The sequence below is a fragment of the Botryllus schlosseri genome, chromosome 4 (genome assembly GCF_051294905.1).
Source record: "Botryllus schlosseri isolate E-star chromosome 4, Bs_hap1, whole genome shotgun sequence".
NCBI classification, from domain to species: domain Eukaryota; kingdom Metazoa; phylum Chordata; class Ascidiacea; order Stolidobranchia; family Styelidae; genus Botryllus; species Botryllus schlosseri.
Genome location: NC_137239.1, coordinates 8,375,146 through 8,393,557, shown reverse-complemented (window position 1 = coordinate 8,393,557; position 18,412 = coordinate 8,375,146). Strand labels below are relative to the sequence as shown.

General features: G+C 39.5%; 2 protein-coding genes across 3 annotated transcripts; both read left to right on the top strand.

The window, feature by feature from the left end:
- The first annotated feature begins 10 nt into the window (after positions 1–10).
- Positions 11–4,118, top strand: LOC145436980 (induced myeloid leukemia cell differentiation protein Mcl-1 homolog). The gene is made up of 2 exons (XM_080314163.1): positions 11–2,042; positions 2,226–4,118. The coding sequence occupies exons 1-2, from the start codon at positions 1,572–1,574 to the stop codon at positions 2,337–2,339; spliced, it is 585 nt and encodes a 194-aa protein (XP_080170289.1). The 5' UTR covers positions 11–1,571; the 3' UTR covers positions 2,340–4,118.
- An 8,404-nt stretch (positions 4,119–12,522) lies between these two features.
- Positions 12,523–18,017, top strand: LOC145436979 (uncharacterized). Of its 2 annotated transcripts, none has more exons than XM_080314162.1 (17): positions 12,523–12,764; positions 12,830–12,916; positions 13,447–13,569; positions 13,651–13,758; positions 13,862–13,939; positions 14,008–14,085; positions 14,149–14,226; positions 14,289–14,453; positions 15,202–15,402; positions 15,615–15,671; positions 15,812–15,916; positions 16,418–16,519; positions 16,659–16,769; positions 16,829–16,909; positions 16,967–17,149; positions 17,443–17,520; positions 17,817–18,017. In XM_080314162.1, the coding sequence occupies exons 1-17, from the start codon at positions 12,719–12,721 to the stop codon at positions 17,909–17,911; spliced, it is 1,776 nt and encodes a 591-aa protein (XP_080170288.1). In that variant the 5' UTR covers positions 12,523–12,718; the 3' UTR covers positions 17,912–18,017. The 2 variants fall into 2 exon arrangements, with proteins under 2 accessions (XP_080170288.1, XP_080170287.1); XM_080314161.1 differs by having other exon boundaries at positions 17,440–17,520.
- The last annotated feature ends 395 nt before the right edge of the window (positions 18,018–18,412 follow it).

The following is an 18,412-nucleotide window of genomic DNA, read 5'->3' as shown; positions in this document are numbered from 1 at the left end:
GTGTCGCACACTATTTCACCGAGATTACAACCCTTTCGCGGATATTCGTTGGTGCTATCGATACGGTGAACAGCACGTTATGTATAGCGATATCTCCACAGTCAAATACGCGAACCATGCACAACCATATACCCAGACTTCCGTTGAATATTCACGACACCAACAAATCTGTACATCTCCTTTCCCTCGACATCAATGATAGAATCCTCATCCCAATGCGCAGTACGAATGGTGGGTTCATCGGGTGTAAAATCCAAATCAAATGATACCAAGGTCTGCTTTCTCATTTTCAATATTTCCACCACCGCGTCTTGTCTGTGTCTTAGCACTACCGTGTGAGGATGGCGAAATCTGTGGGTGGTAACACGGATGGACATGATATTCTTCGATATGATCAACTGAAACCACGGATGTGGTGGGTTAGAGTCTTGTCGTGATGGTCCGTTTCGAAATGCAAGCGGATGAACTAGACCAAAAGTTTCGAAGATGTGTTTTATAATTGCTCTAGGTGTGAAATAGACATCGCACTCTTGCGGGGAAACAACACGAATTCAGTCTTCACACCGCAGAAACACAGCCGCTTGGTTAACATCACAAAACCGCAATTGAACTCAAGATTGCCATACACGGAATCGCTGTTAACGATGTCTGACTGCGGCGTTTCGACGAGTAACGAATTCTCGTATTTGGTATTGATTGTGACACATAGTCAAAACAGCGACAGTTTTCACAACCGGATACATACATTGAACCAACTGATGTAAGGTGAAACACTACGTTCGCAACAAAAAAGTTTGCAGGGCATGACCACCACCAACATATAGAGTAGTGAGTGAGTAATTATACTACATACCCCGATTTTACTATATTCTGAGATCCGGATCACGATTCAAGTCTACCTGAGAATCCGAACTACCCTGTGAAGTTGATATATCAAGTTATGAACCGTGAAAGGGTTGTAATCTCGGTGAAATAGTGTGCGACACATTTTTCCACAAGTCGAATGCATGTCGGTTCATACTAAGACCATGTTACGGTCAAATATGTGTGTTTTTCTGTCTCCAAGTCAGCTACCCCCACATTGAATGTACAGAGTCGGTGCATGTATGAGACTTCAGAACATGAATTTGTAATCCATGATGCTTGTAGTGCCGACCATGATGTTATCCATGATGTATGTAATGTCACACACCTCGTTTACGCGAATACTTGGTATATATGAACAATCGTGAAGTATACTGGATGTGTAATGGCTTGTTATTTTCATGGAAACATGGGGGTGTAAAATGTTTGAATATTGTTCATTGGTTTGTCGATTCAGAGTTGATATCCGGATCCGGGTCCTAGTTTGAGTTTTAGAAAATATGATACCGACATCCCGACATCTTTCGAAAACAAAACCGTGGTCAATGCTTAAGAGACCATTTTACTATTTTTCATCGCCATAAGTCATTCTGGACCGCGAAAACGCATTGTACGATATAGATGAAACTTATGCAAATCCTAGGATACTCATTTTCAAAGTAGCTTAGATCTCGAAATAAGCTCTGACTCGCTATTCTCCTCAAAGCATGGAATTATCACGAGTATCACCTTCGGTCACTGAAGAAAAGTATGAAATTATATCCGAAGCATATTCCTTGATCAGGAATTTTATCATGTACGAACTCGACGGCTCATGCGTTAAGGTAAATACGAAAGCAGAGAGAACCTTACGTCGAGTTGGGGATGAAATGTTCGAGCGACATCGAACTGTCCTAAACGCAGTCTCCAAACGTCTCCGCTATGGTGATGTCGAAGTCAATGAAAAATATAAAGAATATTTACCCGATGAGCGAATGTTCCTGATGATAGCTGATGAAATTTACAAAGATACCAAAGAAAATTGGGGTAGGATTGTCTCCCTTTTTGTGGTCGGTAGCATTCTTGCTCGCAAGAACGAGGATGAACATCACGGGGAGCATATAGAAGCTATCATACAGACAGTCGGAAATTACATTGCTAGCAGAAGACTAAAGTGGATAGTGAAAAATGGAGGATGGGTAGGTGATTTACATGCTTTGCTTAGGAATTATAAATTATCTTTTAGCATGGATATATAGTGTATCTGCTCTCCAGAGCCCATATCATCTCTCGATGATGAAACTCAGCTTTACCCCCCAATTCGGTTCCCGACACGATAACTTTCCTCCGTACGATCATTAGGGCTTCTATTTTTGTTGCAGGATGGCTTTGTAGGATTCTTTGATAATACCGCTCTCGACTACAATAAAGTTTGGAAGGGACTCGTGTTTGTCGGAATCGGACTGACATCTATAGCAATGGCATTATCAAGATAATCGATGTTCGTATGTTTTGTCCCATGTAATATTTTAAGAATAAAATTCTTCATCGTTTAATCGCATCCATTTTACTGTAGGATGTATACAGTTTCTTCTGAGAATACTCGAAGGATTGCGCCATATGGAAACCTTCTTTATACTTTTAATTTTTTCAAATTTCTACAGATAACGCAGTCGAATACCGACTTTTACGCAAATCTGTTTTGCGTGAACATAACAGAGACCTACACATACTCAATTTTATTAACAGAATTAGCATGCTAAACATTAAACTCTCACCTTGAACGTTGGTACGCAGTTGTAGGACACAATAACAATGTACCATACCAAATTTCATCACACATTTCATGATGTAACAGCTTTAAAACTAACGCAGTTCTATAGCGACTTCGCGTTAATCTGTTTGCGGGAGCGTAGCACGTACCTATGCGTAGTCAACTTTAATGACGGAATTACAGATGTAATTAAGTTTCAACACTTTTACAATGATTCGTCTTGCTTCCTATAACGTCCCACCCGAAGCCTGCGTTATTAGGCTGTGATCTCAGCCTGAGCTATGTCTTGAAGCCGACGGGTCTCTACAAATTGTTTCGATTTATTCTGCCCGTTTCAATTTAAGATTTGGAAGCCCATTTCACTCAATGTATCGATGCCTACGGTAGTCTACAAAATTTTCTGATTAATTCTCCCTATGTTAATTTATCATAAGAAAGATGATTTGACTCATAAAGTACGAAATACTTGTTCGCTTGAGCTAAGCCGCAGCGCTTGGAGTGGGTTTTTACGAGGTATGTGGACCCATTTCGAGGGGCTCTATGCCATAGGAGCATACTTCACGCTCCAATTCGATTCCCACACATTCCATATAATTACTAACAGAACCATTGAGTACCAGCCTTGAAATTTTGCGTAGTACTAGATGGCGTGTATACAATTTCATGACATCCGACAGTACGACGGAGACTATCAAAATATCGAAAGAAGCCCTCTATTCTTTTCTGAAATAATCAAGGTTTTATCAGGACTTCCCTTCATATAAACTACAGCAGAATCACTAATAACCTCTCAAGTTTACTCAATTTACTCTAATTTGATACTCGAGTACTAAATCCCTATTTTCCGCAAGTATGATAGAGGCTATCGCTCGATACTCAACGATTCGTAATTTTGCTGGAATACAAGTACAATTAGGTATCAAAAAGTAACTAATATAGGTGGTTATATTTGTAGATCATTTACCGGTTTTTCAGGAGAAACTACCTACTTTTAGGACTTTATATTTTAAAGTAGTTTGAAGTAACGTTTGTATCACCTTGACAAGTGCTATCATCAAAAACTGCTTTTGCTAAACTCTTACATTTTCATTAAACTTCTAGACTGAATCTTGTAAAGTAGATAGAAAATGAAAACTATTAACATAAGGTAAGTGAGAAGCACGCAAATTTTGATTGCATACAATCCCACAAACTGCGTTAACTTCCAGAGTTGTTAGGTATAGAAGTACTCGTACTTCTTGAGAATAACCAAGTAGGTTTTTTTGCCTACATGTACCAAATACTCTCAAGTCCTTATGATATTGGAGTACATCAACTTCATGATAGCTACAGTATTAAACAGAAATAGACCTAGAGTACTAACGTTTTTGCGCAGTGAGAGTTTGCAAGTTCTCGAAGTATTTTTATTATTTTTATTGCGATAAGTCATTCTGCAGCGCGAAAATGCGTCACAGGATATAGATGAAACTAGCACCACTCATCAAGACCGCTGAAAACAGTACATTTCAACATTTATTAGCAGTAAATCTCTAGTAAAGTACAAGAATTGATAATTTCCGAGTGAGTTAAAAAGTAAGTATTGAAGCTATAGTTTACCTGAAAACCGAAAACTCTGGAATAGAAGCAGATGAAGTGTAAATAGTTATTCGCTCGATTAAGTAAAGTGCAAGCAGATAAAACCTATACTTGAGTACTACAAAATGCACGAATACTTCGCTATCGACTCCCTCCACCTAAAAAAGTGACTACGATCTAAGACTACTTTTACCGATATTCGTCAGTTTCAGTTTTAGATAAAATTCGGGAACCAAGTAATTTCATAAACATAAGCTAATTAAATGAATTTACTCGAATGTACTATGTCGCGCTGATAAGATTAATTATAATATACTTATCATGTTACAGTGATTTTCTAGCGTAGAAAATCTTTAAAAAGTAGTAAGCAGGCCGATGGGTATTCGTTGCGTTGTATAAGCATAAAAAACATTCCCGCGCGCGTCTTAGTATTAGGTGGTAGGGTAGGAAGTGTCAGGTTTAGGAGCGCGCGGGAATGTTTTTTATGCTTATACAACGCAACGAATACCCATCGGCCTGCTTACTACTTTTTAAAGATTTTCTACGCTAGAAAATCACTGTAACATGATAAGTATATTATAATTAATCTTATCAGCGCGACATAGTACATTCGAGTAAATTCATTTAATTAGCTTATGTTTATGAAATTACTTGGTTCCCGAATTTTATCTAAAACTGAAACTGACGAATATCGGTAAAAGTAGTCTTAGATCGTAGTCACTTTTTTAGGTGGAGGGAGTCGATAGCGAAGTATTCGTGCATTTTGTAGTACTCAAGTATAGGTTTTATCTGCTTGCACTTTACTTAATCGAGCGAATAACTATTTACACTTCATCTGCTTCTATTCCAGAGTTTTCGGTTTTCAGGTAAACTATAGCTTCAATACTTACTTTTTAACTCACTCGGAAATTATCAATTCTTGTACTTTACTAGAGATTTACTGCTAATAAATGTTGAAATGTACTGTTTTCAGCGGTCTTGATGAGTGGTGCTAGTTTCATCTATATCCTGTGACGCATTTTCGCGCTGCAGAATGACTTATCGCAATAAAAATAATAAAAATACTTCGAGAACTTGCAAACTCTCACTGCGCAAAAACGTTAGTACTCTAGGTCTATTTCTGTTTAATACTGTAGCTATCATGAAGTTGATGTACTCCAATATCATAAGGACTTGAGAGTATTTGGTACATGTAGGCAAAAAAACCTACTTGGTTATTCTCAAGAAGTACGAGTACTTCTATACCTAACAACTCTGGAAGTTAACGCAGTTTGTGGGATTGTATGCAATCAAAATTTGCGTGCTTCTCACTTACCTTATGTTAATAGTTTTCATTTTCTATCTACTTTACAAGATTCAGTCTAGAAGTTTAATGAAAATGTAAGAGTTTAGCAAAAGCAGTTTTTGATGATAGCACTTGTCAAGGTGATACAAACGTTACTTCAAACTACTTTAAAATATAAAGTCCTAAAAGTAGGTAGTTTCTCCTGAAAAACCGGTAAATGATCTACAAATATAACCACCTATATTAGTTACTTTTTGATACCTAATTGTACTTGTATTCCAGCAAAATTACGAATCGTTGAGTATCGAGCGATAGCCTCTATCATACTTGCGGAAAATAGGGATTTAGTACTCGAGTATCAAATTAGAGTAAATTGAGTAAACTTGAGAGGTTATTAGTGATTCTGCTGTAGTTTATATGAAGGGAAGTCCTGATAAAACCTTGATTATTTCAGAAAAGAATAGAGGGCTTCTTTCGATATTTTGATAGTCTCCGTCGTACTGTCGGATGTCATGAAATTGTATACACGCCATCTAGTACTACGCAAAATTTCAAGGCTGGTACTCAATGGTTCTGTTAGTAATTATATGGAATGTGTGGGAATCGAATTGGAGCGTGAAGTATGCTCCTATGGCATAGAGCCCCTCGAAATGGGTCCACATACCTCGTAAAAACCCACTCCAAGCGCTGCGGCTTAGCTCAAGCGAACAAGTATTTCGTACTTTATGAGTCAAATCATCTTTCTTATGATAAATTAACATAGGGAGAATTAATCAGAAAATTTTGTAGACTACCGTAGGCATCGATACATTGAGTGAAATGGGCTTCCAAATCTTAAATTGAAACGGGCAGAATAAATCGAAACAATTTGTAGAGACCCGTCGGCTTCAAGACATAGCTCAGGCTGAGATCACAGCCTAATAACGCAGGCTTCGGGTGGGACGTTATAGGAAGCAAGACGAATCATTGTAAAAGTGTTGAAACTTAATTACATCTGTAATTCCGTCATTAAAGTTGACTACGCATAGGTACGTGCTACGCTCCCGCAAACAGATTAACGCGAAGTCGCTATAGAACTGCGTTAGTTTTAAAGCTGTTACATCATGAAATGTGTGATGAAATTTGGTATGGTACATTGTTATTGTGTCCTACAACTGCGTACCAACGTTCAAGGTGAGAGTTTAATGTTTAGCATGCTAATTCTGTTAATAAAATTGAGTATGTGTAGGTCTCTGTTATGTTCACGCAAAACAGATTTGCGTAAAAGTCGGTATTCGACTGCGTTATCTGTAGAAATTTGAAAAAATTAAAAGTATAAAGAAGGTTTCCATATGGCGCAATCCTTCGAGTATTCTCAGAAGAAACTGTATACATCCTACAGTAAAATGGATGCGATTAAACGATGAAGAATTTTATTCTTAAAATATTACATGGGACAAAACATACGAACATCGATTATCTTGATAATGCCATTGCTATAGATGTCAGTCCGATTCCGACAAACACGAGTCCCTTCCAAACTTTATTGTAGTCGAGAGCGGTATTATCAAAGAATCCTACAAAGCCATCCTGCAACAAAAATAGAAGCCCTAATGATCGTACGGAGGAAAGTTATCGTGTCGGGAACCGAATTGGGGGGTAAAGCTGAGTTTCATCATCGAGAGATGATATGGGCTCTGGAGAGCAGATACACTATATATCCATGCTAAAAGATAATTTATAATTCCTAAGCAAAGCATGTAAATCACCTACCCATCCTCCATTTTTCACTATCCACTTTAGTCTTCTGCTAGCAATGTAATTTCCGACTGTCTGTATGATAGCTTCTATATGCTCCCCGTGATGTTCATCCTCGTTCTTGCGAGCAAGAATGCTACCGACCACAAAAGGGAGACAATCCTACCCCAATTTTCTTTGGTATCTTTGTAAATTTCATCAGCTATCATCAGGAACATTCGCTCATCGGGTAAATATTCTTTATATTTTTCATTGACTTCGACATCACCATAGCGGAGACGTTTGGAGACTGCGTTTAGGACAGTTCGATGTCGCTCGAACATTTCATCCCCAACTCGACGTAAGGTTCTCTCTGCTTTCGTATTTACCTTAACGCATGAGCCGTCGAGTTCGTACATGATAAAATTCCTGATCAAGGAATATGCTTCGGATATAATTTCATACTTTTCTTCAGTGACCGAAGGTGATACTCGTGATAATTCCATGCTTTGAGGAGAATAGCGAGTCAGAGCTTATTTCGAGATCTAAGCTACTTTGAAAATGAGTATCCTAGGATTTGCATAAGTTTCATCTATATCGTACAATGCGTTTTCGCGGTCCAGAATGACTTATGGCGATGAAAAATAGTAAAATGGTCTCTTAAGCATTGACCACGGTTTTGTTTTCGAAAGATGTCGGGATGTCGGTATCATATTTTCTAAAACTCAAACTAGGACCCGGATCCGGATATCAACTCTGAATCGACAAACCAATGAACAATATTCAAACATTTTACACCCCCATGTTTCCATGAAAATAACAAGCCATTACACATCCAGTATACTTCACGATTGTTCATATATACCAAGTATTCGCGTAAACGAGGTGTGTGACATTACATACATCATGGATAACATCATGGTCGGCACTACAAGCATCATGGATTACAAATTCATGTTCTGAAGTCTCATACATGCACCGACTCTGTACATTCAATGTGGGGGTAGCTGACTTGGAGACAGAAAAACACACATATTTGACCGTAACATGGTCTTAGTATGAACCGACATGCATTCGACTTGTGGAAAAATGTGTCGCACACTATTTCACCGAGATTACAACCCTTTCACGGTTCATAACTTGATATATCAACTTCACAGGGTAGTTCGGATTCTCAGGTAGACTTGAATCGTGATCCGGATCTCAGAATATAGTAAAATCGGGGTATGTAGTATAATTACTCACTCACTACTCTATATGTTGGTGGTGGTCATGCCCTGCAAACTTTTTTGTTGCGAACGTAGTGTTTCACCTTACATCAGTTGGTTCAATGTATGTATCCGGTTGTGAAAACTGTCGCTGTTTTGACTATGTGTCACAATCAATACCAAATACGAGAATTCGTTACTCGTCGAAACGCCGCAGTCAGACATCGTTAACAGCGATTCCGTGTATGGCAATCTTGAGTTCAATTGCGGTTTTGTGATGTTAACCAAGCGGCTGTGTTTCTGCGGTGTGAAGACTGAATTCGTGTTGTTTCCCCGCAAGAGTGCGATGTCTATTTCACACCTAGAGCAATTATAAAACACATCTTCGAAACTTTTGGTCTAGTTCATCCGCTTGCATTTCGAAACGGACCATCACGACAAGACTCTAACCCACCACATCCGTGGTTTCAGTTGATCATATCGAAGAATATCATGTCCATCCGTGTTACCACCCACAGATTTCGCCATCCTCACACGGTAGTGCTAAGACACAGACAAGACGCGGTGGTGGAAATATTGAAAATGAGAAAGCAGACCTTGGTATCATTTGATTTGGATTTTACACCCGATGAACCCACCATTCGTACTGCGCATTGGGATGAGGATTCTATCATTGATGTCGAGGGAAAGGAGATGTACAGATTTGTTGGTGTCGTGAATATTCAACGGAAGTCTGGGTATATGGTTGTGCATGGTTCGCGTATTTGACTGTGGAGATATCGCTATACATAACGTGCTGTTCACCGTATCGATAGCACCAACGAATATCCGCGAAAGGGTTGTAATCTCGGTGAAATAGTGTGCGACACATTTTTCCACAAGTCGAATGCATGTCGGTTCATACTAAGACCATGTTACGGTCAAATATGTGTGTTTTTCTGTCTCCAAGTCAGCTACCCCCCACATTGAATGCACAGAGTCGGTGCATGTATGAGACTTCAGAACATGAATTTGTAATCCATGATGCTTGTAGTGCCGGCCATGATGTTATCCATGATGTATGTAATGTCACACACCTCGTTTACGCGAGTGACTGTATGTTATAATATACTTGTATGCTCAGCGTGCGAGAGTGGAGGTTACGCGTAAGTTATTCGAAGCGAGAATACTTGCATTATCGACATTTACGATCTACTCAACCATAATGCCGTTTGTGGTAATCGTGGTGTTTGTCGACTACAATGCTAATTTACACCAGGCTGATATTTCTTATTTTTCATTCCGTAACCGCCGACTTGTAGCACGGCACACTTCTACGCTTTTGTAAGACGTAGGTTACCAAATTTTGGAAATCTGAAAAGATGACACTTTTTTAAATTTTCTGACTTACAAAACCGGAGGAAACTCCTGAAAAACTCACCACTTTTCGTTACTAAAGTAAATTGTGTGCGTGTTAGCTTTGTGAAACGTAAGTCAAATACGTATCTACTATTTTGTGGAAGTAACTAAATTATTGGGATGACATTAATAGGCCTCTCAAGCAGTGACCGTGGTTTTGTTTTTGAAAGATGTCGCGATGTTGGTATAATATTTTCTACAACTCAAACTCGGACGAAATCATGAACGTGCAGGACTTACGATAAACATATATTGCGCACATACAACTTTGTTAAAAGAGTTAAACTTATCAACTCTGAAAGCTAGCGCAATTTGTGGTATTTGTATGTTATCTAATTTTGCGTACTTCGCGCTTACATTATGTTGAAAACATGAGTTACTTAACATCTCAAATCATGAGTATGAATAACTTTTTTGACTCAAATATAACGTACAGGGTTTGGGATTCGAACTCACGTGAACACTTGTTCATTGGAACTTAAGTCCAACACCAAAAGGCTCTACTTCACAAAATTTTCGGAGTACCGACTTTTTTGGGTAAATTCTGTTATGCGCATAGGTACTAACTTTGAAAGCAAGCAAAGTTTTTGGTATTTGATCAACATGGAAATTCGTGCACTTTACGTTTAGGTTATGTTGAAAACATGAGTTACTTAACAACATTTCGACTCATAGGCGTGATAATTTAAAATACAGAGTATTAAAGTCATTAATGCATCGGTCGCACGGCAATAAGTTTTGTCAGCTTATTATATGCTCAGTATATTATATGTCAAGAATTGTAGAGCATTTTTGCGGGTGCTCCAGGGTGCTCTTCATTGAGTGTCCGTGGTGAGCGATAAGTTTAATTCGCAAAATTTGTGTGTTCAAATCAGCCCTGTCGTCAACATAGTGATGTCGCATTAGCCCTAAATACACATGATAGATGCAATTCCGCTCGAATACAAGTACAAGTAGAGATTTCAAAGTAAGTAAGTGGTTATGTTCGTAGACTAACCCCACTTCTACGTAACGATTTTTCGGTAAGTAGTTATGTTTCTAGGCTACTTTTACTTCTATTTAACAGGTTTTCATAGAAATCTGCTTACTTTTACAACTTTATATTTTGTGAAGTAGATAGTAGTTTAAGGTTATGTTTGACTAACCTTGACGAGTGCTATTGTCACAAAAACTCCACAATTCTATGTGACGTCCTTGCATACCAACAACCTTCGAACTATTCGCCACCTCATAAACACTTGAGTAGGCCTACATTTGATTCGTGCGGGGAAAACCTAGTTAAATTTTCATATGCATTTAGTTTCCAACTCTGAAAGCGAGCTTAGTCTATGCTCAATAGCAATCGTTGCAGACTCTGAATGTTACCAAGGTCCTTATCACAAAAAAATCATGCATCATAGAGATTTCAAAGTGCGGCTAATTTGTCCCTATCTTTATAACGTTAGGGATCGCGTACCTGTAGCGAAGGTGATTGTTTAATTATAGCGCCGAGAATTTGGCGCCTGCGGCTAGTTCGTTGGTATATTTGTGCTCATTTACGAAAAGTCCGTCTAGCACTGAATAGGTACGATTCGAACGCAAGAACTCGGATCGCGGCTTAATATTATCAAGTCGCAGCGCTCAGAATCGCATTTTATATTAATTAAATAGTGATGATGTGTAGGAAAATAGGTCGTAAAATATGGAGCCTGCACAGACCGTAACTTGTAGGCCTATACATAAAATCAAGTTTAAAAATATGGACGGATGACATTAGTCCTAAATACACATAATAGAATATCTGAGAAAAGTATCAACTACCGTATAATGAATGTTGTTTATCACTAATACAAATATACATAATATTGTGGGAATCGCTTGTATGCGTCTAATGAAAATAGGTCGTAAATTGTGTTTTAATGTTATGTAAAATGTTGTTTATTTCTCGGAAGCAAGTTATTCAATACATATTGCTAAATACACATGGAAAATCGGTATTGAAATTCATAAAACATTAGAATATCTGGGTGTGGCAATGGGTGTCATATAGGCGTGGTAATTAGGGTGTCGTGGCAATGGGCGTCCTGTAGGCCTGGCAATTAAGGCGACGTGGCCTTCTGTGATTGGTGCGTACCAAATTCAGGTACCCTCACTACTCAAGGCGGTCCTCTTTCTCGTTGTTTGTGTAGGATAGAGGTATCCTCCACAGAACGCGAACGTGATCATCTCGTTCACACCATGCCTAGTATCTTATGTTATACCCGCAGATCTTGTGCGATACATTCACCTACACTTGAAGAAATATTTCAATGTAACATCTCCACGGACATTACAGGCAGAGATTATACGTAATTCAATATAATGGGACGTTTCTAGTATATTAATTACTAAACACATCATTATGGGCGGCAGATTTAAAATAGTAGGCTAATAGTAGAACATTTTTGGTCCGCTATTTCGGGGATCCCCTTGACGATAACGTTCAAGATTCTAATACTTCTAATACTATCCACGTCGAGGTAGTAGCCTAATTATTCATCTTTTCCCGGTAAACAAAGTTAGCCTCATATAATAAGAACCTGTAACATACATGAATTTATAAAATGTCACTATATTTACTAACCAATCCTTACTCATGTTGATAACAATCAACAGCGTATTGCCCCGGGCATTGATGGCATATTCTAAATATGGGATAGTTAAGGAAGAACTGGTAAATGAAGTTACAGAAATGTATTTCCTTTCGTTTTTTAGCATCTTTGCTGCACTTTATCGTCATGTTCAGTCTAATTATACCCGGTTCAGGTTGTGCTTATGCATGCCAAAGGTATATAAATTCGAATAGTCCATGAATGAACCATAATCGTTTTAGCTTGCGAGACCAAAGGAGCAACAGCGAATAATTCGATTACAACGCCGAACAAACTTTTAAAAGCAAATATGATACTCATACGTTTGGCTGTTTTGTGTGGATTGCTTGCGATCGGTAAGTTCTCGCACGTTTTGCAAATCACCCTGTACTTCACTATTTTATATTTATTATGTTTGCAGCGATGTCTGACGGACACGAAATGCAGAAACCAGATGGTGATGGCGACGGAGGAATGAGCGGCCCAAGTCCTGATGGCGGTGGGCCCGGTGAGTGAAGGCTAAATGTCACTTAAAACTTCATCTTCATATATCCTCCATACATATTCATTGTCGATGGTTGTCCTTTCGACTATGTCATTCGCAGATCCAACATTGTGGCGAATAAATGTCTCCGCATTACATTCGTGTGTTCATTAGAACGCCACGCTATTACAGTAATATTCTGAGGGTATATTAACACACAATTCTTGGGTAGGACAGAATTTTTGCGGAATTTGTGGACCGTGAAAGGTCTCGTCTATGCTCATTGCTCACAATGCAATTCGATGGCCAATGGACATCGTATTGACGAATATCAAATGACATGTACAATCTCTTTAGCAGTCGTACCCCATGATCTTCGTTATCATGCAGTATATCTCTATCCGACTTCCATTCATGTATATGCAATATGCATGTGCTGAAACTTGATGCGTCTTGGTGTGTCCTTTGGCGGATTTTAGGTCGGTTTCAGTGCTTCGTACCCCAAGGTGTTCACAGACTGCGAGTTAAGAACCCTTGTGATTATGATTCATCAGGGTATAGTCCACCGGGTCAAGATGGGAATGATGACGACGAAGATGACGATGACAATGGTGACAACAAGCGCGGACCAGGTCGATTCGGTCCAGGAATGGGAAACCGAAGACGCGGTGGTCCAGGTTAATACTCCACTTAATAACATTCAGAATCTTCAGTAAACCTGAACAAAACGGAATTATATATTTTAAATTGAATTTCAGGAATGCAGCGACGCCATGGACCAGGTCGTGGAGACAGTGACGACGAAGATGATGACGATGATAACCGACGCCCAGGACCATTCCGCAATGGTCAGCAAGGTGGTCAAGGTAAATTTAATAACTTACTAATACTGCCATTATACTTTGGCATCTGTGTGGTCGAATAAATCATAATATTTATAATCCGTAATAAAATATGCCTGCCTTTCAGGAGGTCAAAGACGCCCAGGGCAAGGCGATAGAGGAATGCAGAATCAGCGAGGCTCTGGCTCATATGGGGGTCGTCCCGGTATATAGCCTATATTGCCATACACCTGTGCATTTGCGTCGTATGTTATTAAATTAAACCCATTTCAGGACCTCAAAATCGCCCAGGACAAGGTGGAAGAGGAATGCAGAATCGACGGGGCCCTGGCTCATATGGGGGTCGTTTCGGTAATTATATTGTAATACACATGTGAGATTGCGTCGTTCTAGTTAATTTACCTCTCTTTTCAGGAGGTCAAAGTCGTCCAGGACAAGGCGGTAGAGCAATGCAGAACAGACGAGGCTCTGGCTCCTTTGGGGGTCGTCCTGGTATGTACAATATTAAACATTTGTGTATTTCTATCACACAATAATTCAATGTAATAACACAGGTCAACGGCGAACTCAGATAGGAGGCAACAATAGACCACAATTCGGAGCAAGAAGATCGTTCGGTGGTCAACAACGTGGACCTCCTAGGCCAATGCAAAGAATGGGACCCAGAAGGCGCCCATCATTGCCACGTAGATTTGCAGCAGCCGTCAAGAGAAGACGAGGTAAGCATAGAGCGGCGATGATACTTGAATTCATTCGCTTTGACTGAGTGTTATCGTAGCAATGGGTGAAGATAGCATGACGTTGATGGATGAAAGCTGCGGGTGACATTGTGCCGTTCTACAAGTCGGCACATCCGCAATTGTAATAAAGAATTCTGGCCTGGTTTAAAATAACCAATATATACCACAAATAATAAAACAACAACATACTCTACATGTTCAATCACTATTTATTGGCCTCGTGACGGTAAAAGAATATCGCGGTTGTAAAATTCAACTGATATCTTACGACATGACTTCATTCCTGACGATTACTAATAATATTGCAATAGAAATACGGTTCCCGGTGTTTTAAAACACAGGGTAGCGCTATGGCGTATTGTGGGCCGGTGTAGGTTAGGTGTTCCAAATTAAGGCAATATTCAGCAAAGCTTTCGTGTTGTAAATGTTGTTGCTGTTGTAAATGCTGTTACTTTACAATTTTTAAAGCTTTATCATTTAAAATCTCTTACGAATCTATCCATCGACTGCATGCGTAAATACACACAATATGCGCAAGGTAAACGTAACCAATTCCAGATATAACAACAACCATATTTGTAATGCATCCGGTTGACTTACCAGCGTGTTCGTTTAGGGTTGCATTGTGAAATGTTTACTCTCTGAAATTGTTATATATGTGTCGCTAGCGACCTGAACATTGAGATGTCCGCGATTCGTACACGTCTAGAGTTATTCCTGTTTCCAGCATCCATGCGCCGACGACAAAGATCGCAAATGAGATTCAACCGTATGCGAGGACTCACTCGTCAGTTCGCGAAACGAGTTTCCGATAGAAGACGAGGAAGGCGTGGCGGAAAGAATAATACTGATGATGAAGATGAAGAAGACAAGAAAATGAGAATGGGAAAATTCCTTTGCAAAATTAAAGCTATGCTTGACGATAAAGGTAAACTAAAGTAGTGATCGCCAGTGACAAATCCGTGATGGGTTTTCTTCCGCTCATCACCATCACGCCGTTGTAGATTCAAAATCGAATCTAGGTCATTGGCTAAAGGCCAAGAACGTGGACCAGTGTTTAGATAGCGGCAAACTATGCTTATAATGAAGTATGTTTTCATATATATCATATGATACTAATGGCCAATTTTGATTCAACAGATAACGAAGGCCAAAACGACACGAAATCATGCGACGGTAAAAAGATGATGGAAGAAGGTGAATATGCGAATTGCTTTTCCTTGGGAATTCGGAATGCATGATTACAAACTAATACAGCCTATTATTGCTTCTAAATATAGTATTTCAATTACCAATATGTATAATATTAATAACGTATATACCTGCCCTCACTTTAGGAGGTATCAAAAGGCGAATGGGTGGTAAGGGTCGAAAAGGAAAGAAGTCTAATGGAACCAAAGATGATGGTGATGATGATGATGAAAGCAAAAAGGGAATGCGAGGTAATGGCTTCATTTTCAAAATCAAATATTTTATTATCACGACTATTCCCTCACATGTCCAACTCATTTTGATTCACTATGTTGCATTAAGTCATGTAATGTAGGCCTATATAATACTTCAATAGGAGCCGATCTGACAAATGTGCAGTTCACGTCATTTTCCTATTACAGATAAAAAGTAAAGAGTGGATCAATCGATTACGATTCCTTGAAAGTGCTGTAACATTCGTAATCCATTCCGAATACAAGTCACGGTTACACAGTGAGAGGCATGCACTGTGTGATCCCGAATTATCATGATAGAAGAACAAGCAAGCCATAGGTCTTCCATGTAGCCATCAAAGATATCCATAAGTGTGCAATGTGCAATTGTGCATTCAAAGTTTAGCAATAACTGGGAAAACTTCGAGATATTCAAATTAAATATCGCCGACGCGTCTTTGCAATCAATCCGACCATGATCGCATATGTAGGCTAACCGTCAGTCTCACATTTTTCTAGGCGCTGGACCTGGAGGTAGACGTGGAATGAAAGGAAAGGGTGGTAAATCGAATGGCACCTCCGATGACGACGATGACAAACGACCAATGAGAGGATCTGGCGGTAATGAGGAGCTGATCTGCTATTAATCTAATATATATTCATATTCTTATCTTCTTTCGCGGAAATATCCCTATGACCAGAATAATGGTCCTTTTGTATAAGATACTCATATTTACATTGGTTTTAATCCATTGACCAGATCGTCCTGGCAGAGGACAGGGGGGCAGAGGAGAGATGACAGGAAAGGGTACGAAACACAACGGCACGAGCGATGAAGACGATAACAAACCGTCAAGAAGAGCGCCAGGATGTAACATTTACGTCAACGTTTCGCTGGGTGATATATTACGATCGTGCAATGTGTTATAGGGGGACGAGGCGATGATGATGATGATGATGACAGAAGAGGTCCTCGTCGTGGGAGCCAACGCCGACCGTTTAGACGACGTGGTAAGTTCAGAATATAATCCCAGAAGATATCGCTTCACCGCTTTGATTCCGATACAGGATTCCAACCTTCACGTGGCCGACGACCAAACAGAATGGCTCTCCGTAAAAAACGTGGTAGTCTTCTCCGGCAGGCACTTAAGATGATGCTGAAGTGGAAAGCCGATGATGACGAGGATGAGGAGGAATCCAAGTCTTTGGAAGAAATGATCCAGAGCATTCTTGACATACTAGATGAGAACGGTGAGATTTTGCATTTGTGCAATAAGTAACTTATATTTTCTGCAGCCAGCAGCACGAAGTGCTTCTTATATATCTCAACCTTATGACTGTATTGATATGTATTGATATGAATCGTATACACACTATTCTGTAGTAAAACTTCTCTTTCACCGACACCAATATATTTAGTTATTCATGCTTACACCCACGTTCGTATTTGGGGGGTTTATTCATATAGCTTACGACACGTAAACAACACTATTCTGATTTTGATTTATAGTTGCCCAAATAAAGTCAATATATGTTTATAGATGATGATGATGATGATGATGATGATGATGACACCACGGATGATTCTGAAGATGATGAATTTGATGTGGACGATAATGAGGGTATGTTGAAGTTCAATTTCATTCTTCGACCAAAGCTATGCGTTCCATCCGTATTGCGCACGGTAGTCAGTTATCAGTACCTTATGTGCTCCATAATACCGGCTCTGAATTTCGCCAAATGAGCCACAGCGACCGCAACAGTCCCACCATTCCGTATCAACAATTATCACAAAAATACCGTACCTTTCACTCGAGTTGGTCACGGAATCCAATTTAAATTGCGATTATATCTCAAAGTGTTTTGTGCAGACGCCATATATGCTTAATATTATATCCATCCACTTAACATTTCGTAGATTCTGCCGACGCTGGATCAGATGAAGGTTCGGATGACTCATCCGAAGACGCTGACTCCGACGCTAGTGAAGACGCAGCCGATGTCAGCGCCTAAGCATTTAAGTGGACGTAACCGGACGTTAACAGTCATGCCATTCCATGGATTCGATTATCTATATCGATCCCAGATCAAGTTTCTAATAAATGGTGAACATCAATAACTTCCTGTGTACTCGTAGCGGATTAATTTATATAGAATATTGCCTGTCATATCAGTTGAAGGTCGCGAATGTCGTATGAGCAGCGCAGCATATTTATCAACTGGGTGTCAGGGATTCAGTGGTTAGTCCGCGTCATCTCTCTACAGCCTTTCATGCCATGTAATGCTATAATAGGTTATATTCAGGCCGTGTTATTTTTGGCATTTCAGGAGCCAGATGCCAAAACTGCCAAAAATAAAAATTTGAAAATGCCAAAAATAAGCAATTTTTGGCATGTGCCAAAAATAACACGGCCTTCCAAATAGTGTATTTCGTTCATGGTGTTGTGTTAACAGGACCGCGTTACAAACGAGAAGAGCGTTTGTGAAAGGCAGGTTTCTTAATCTGGGTCCAGC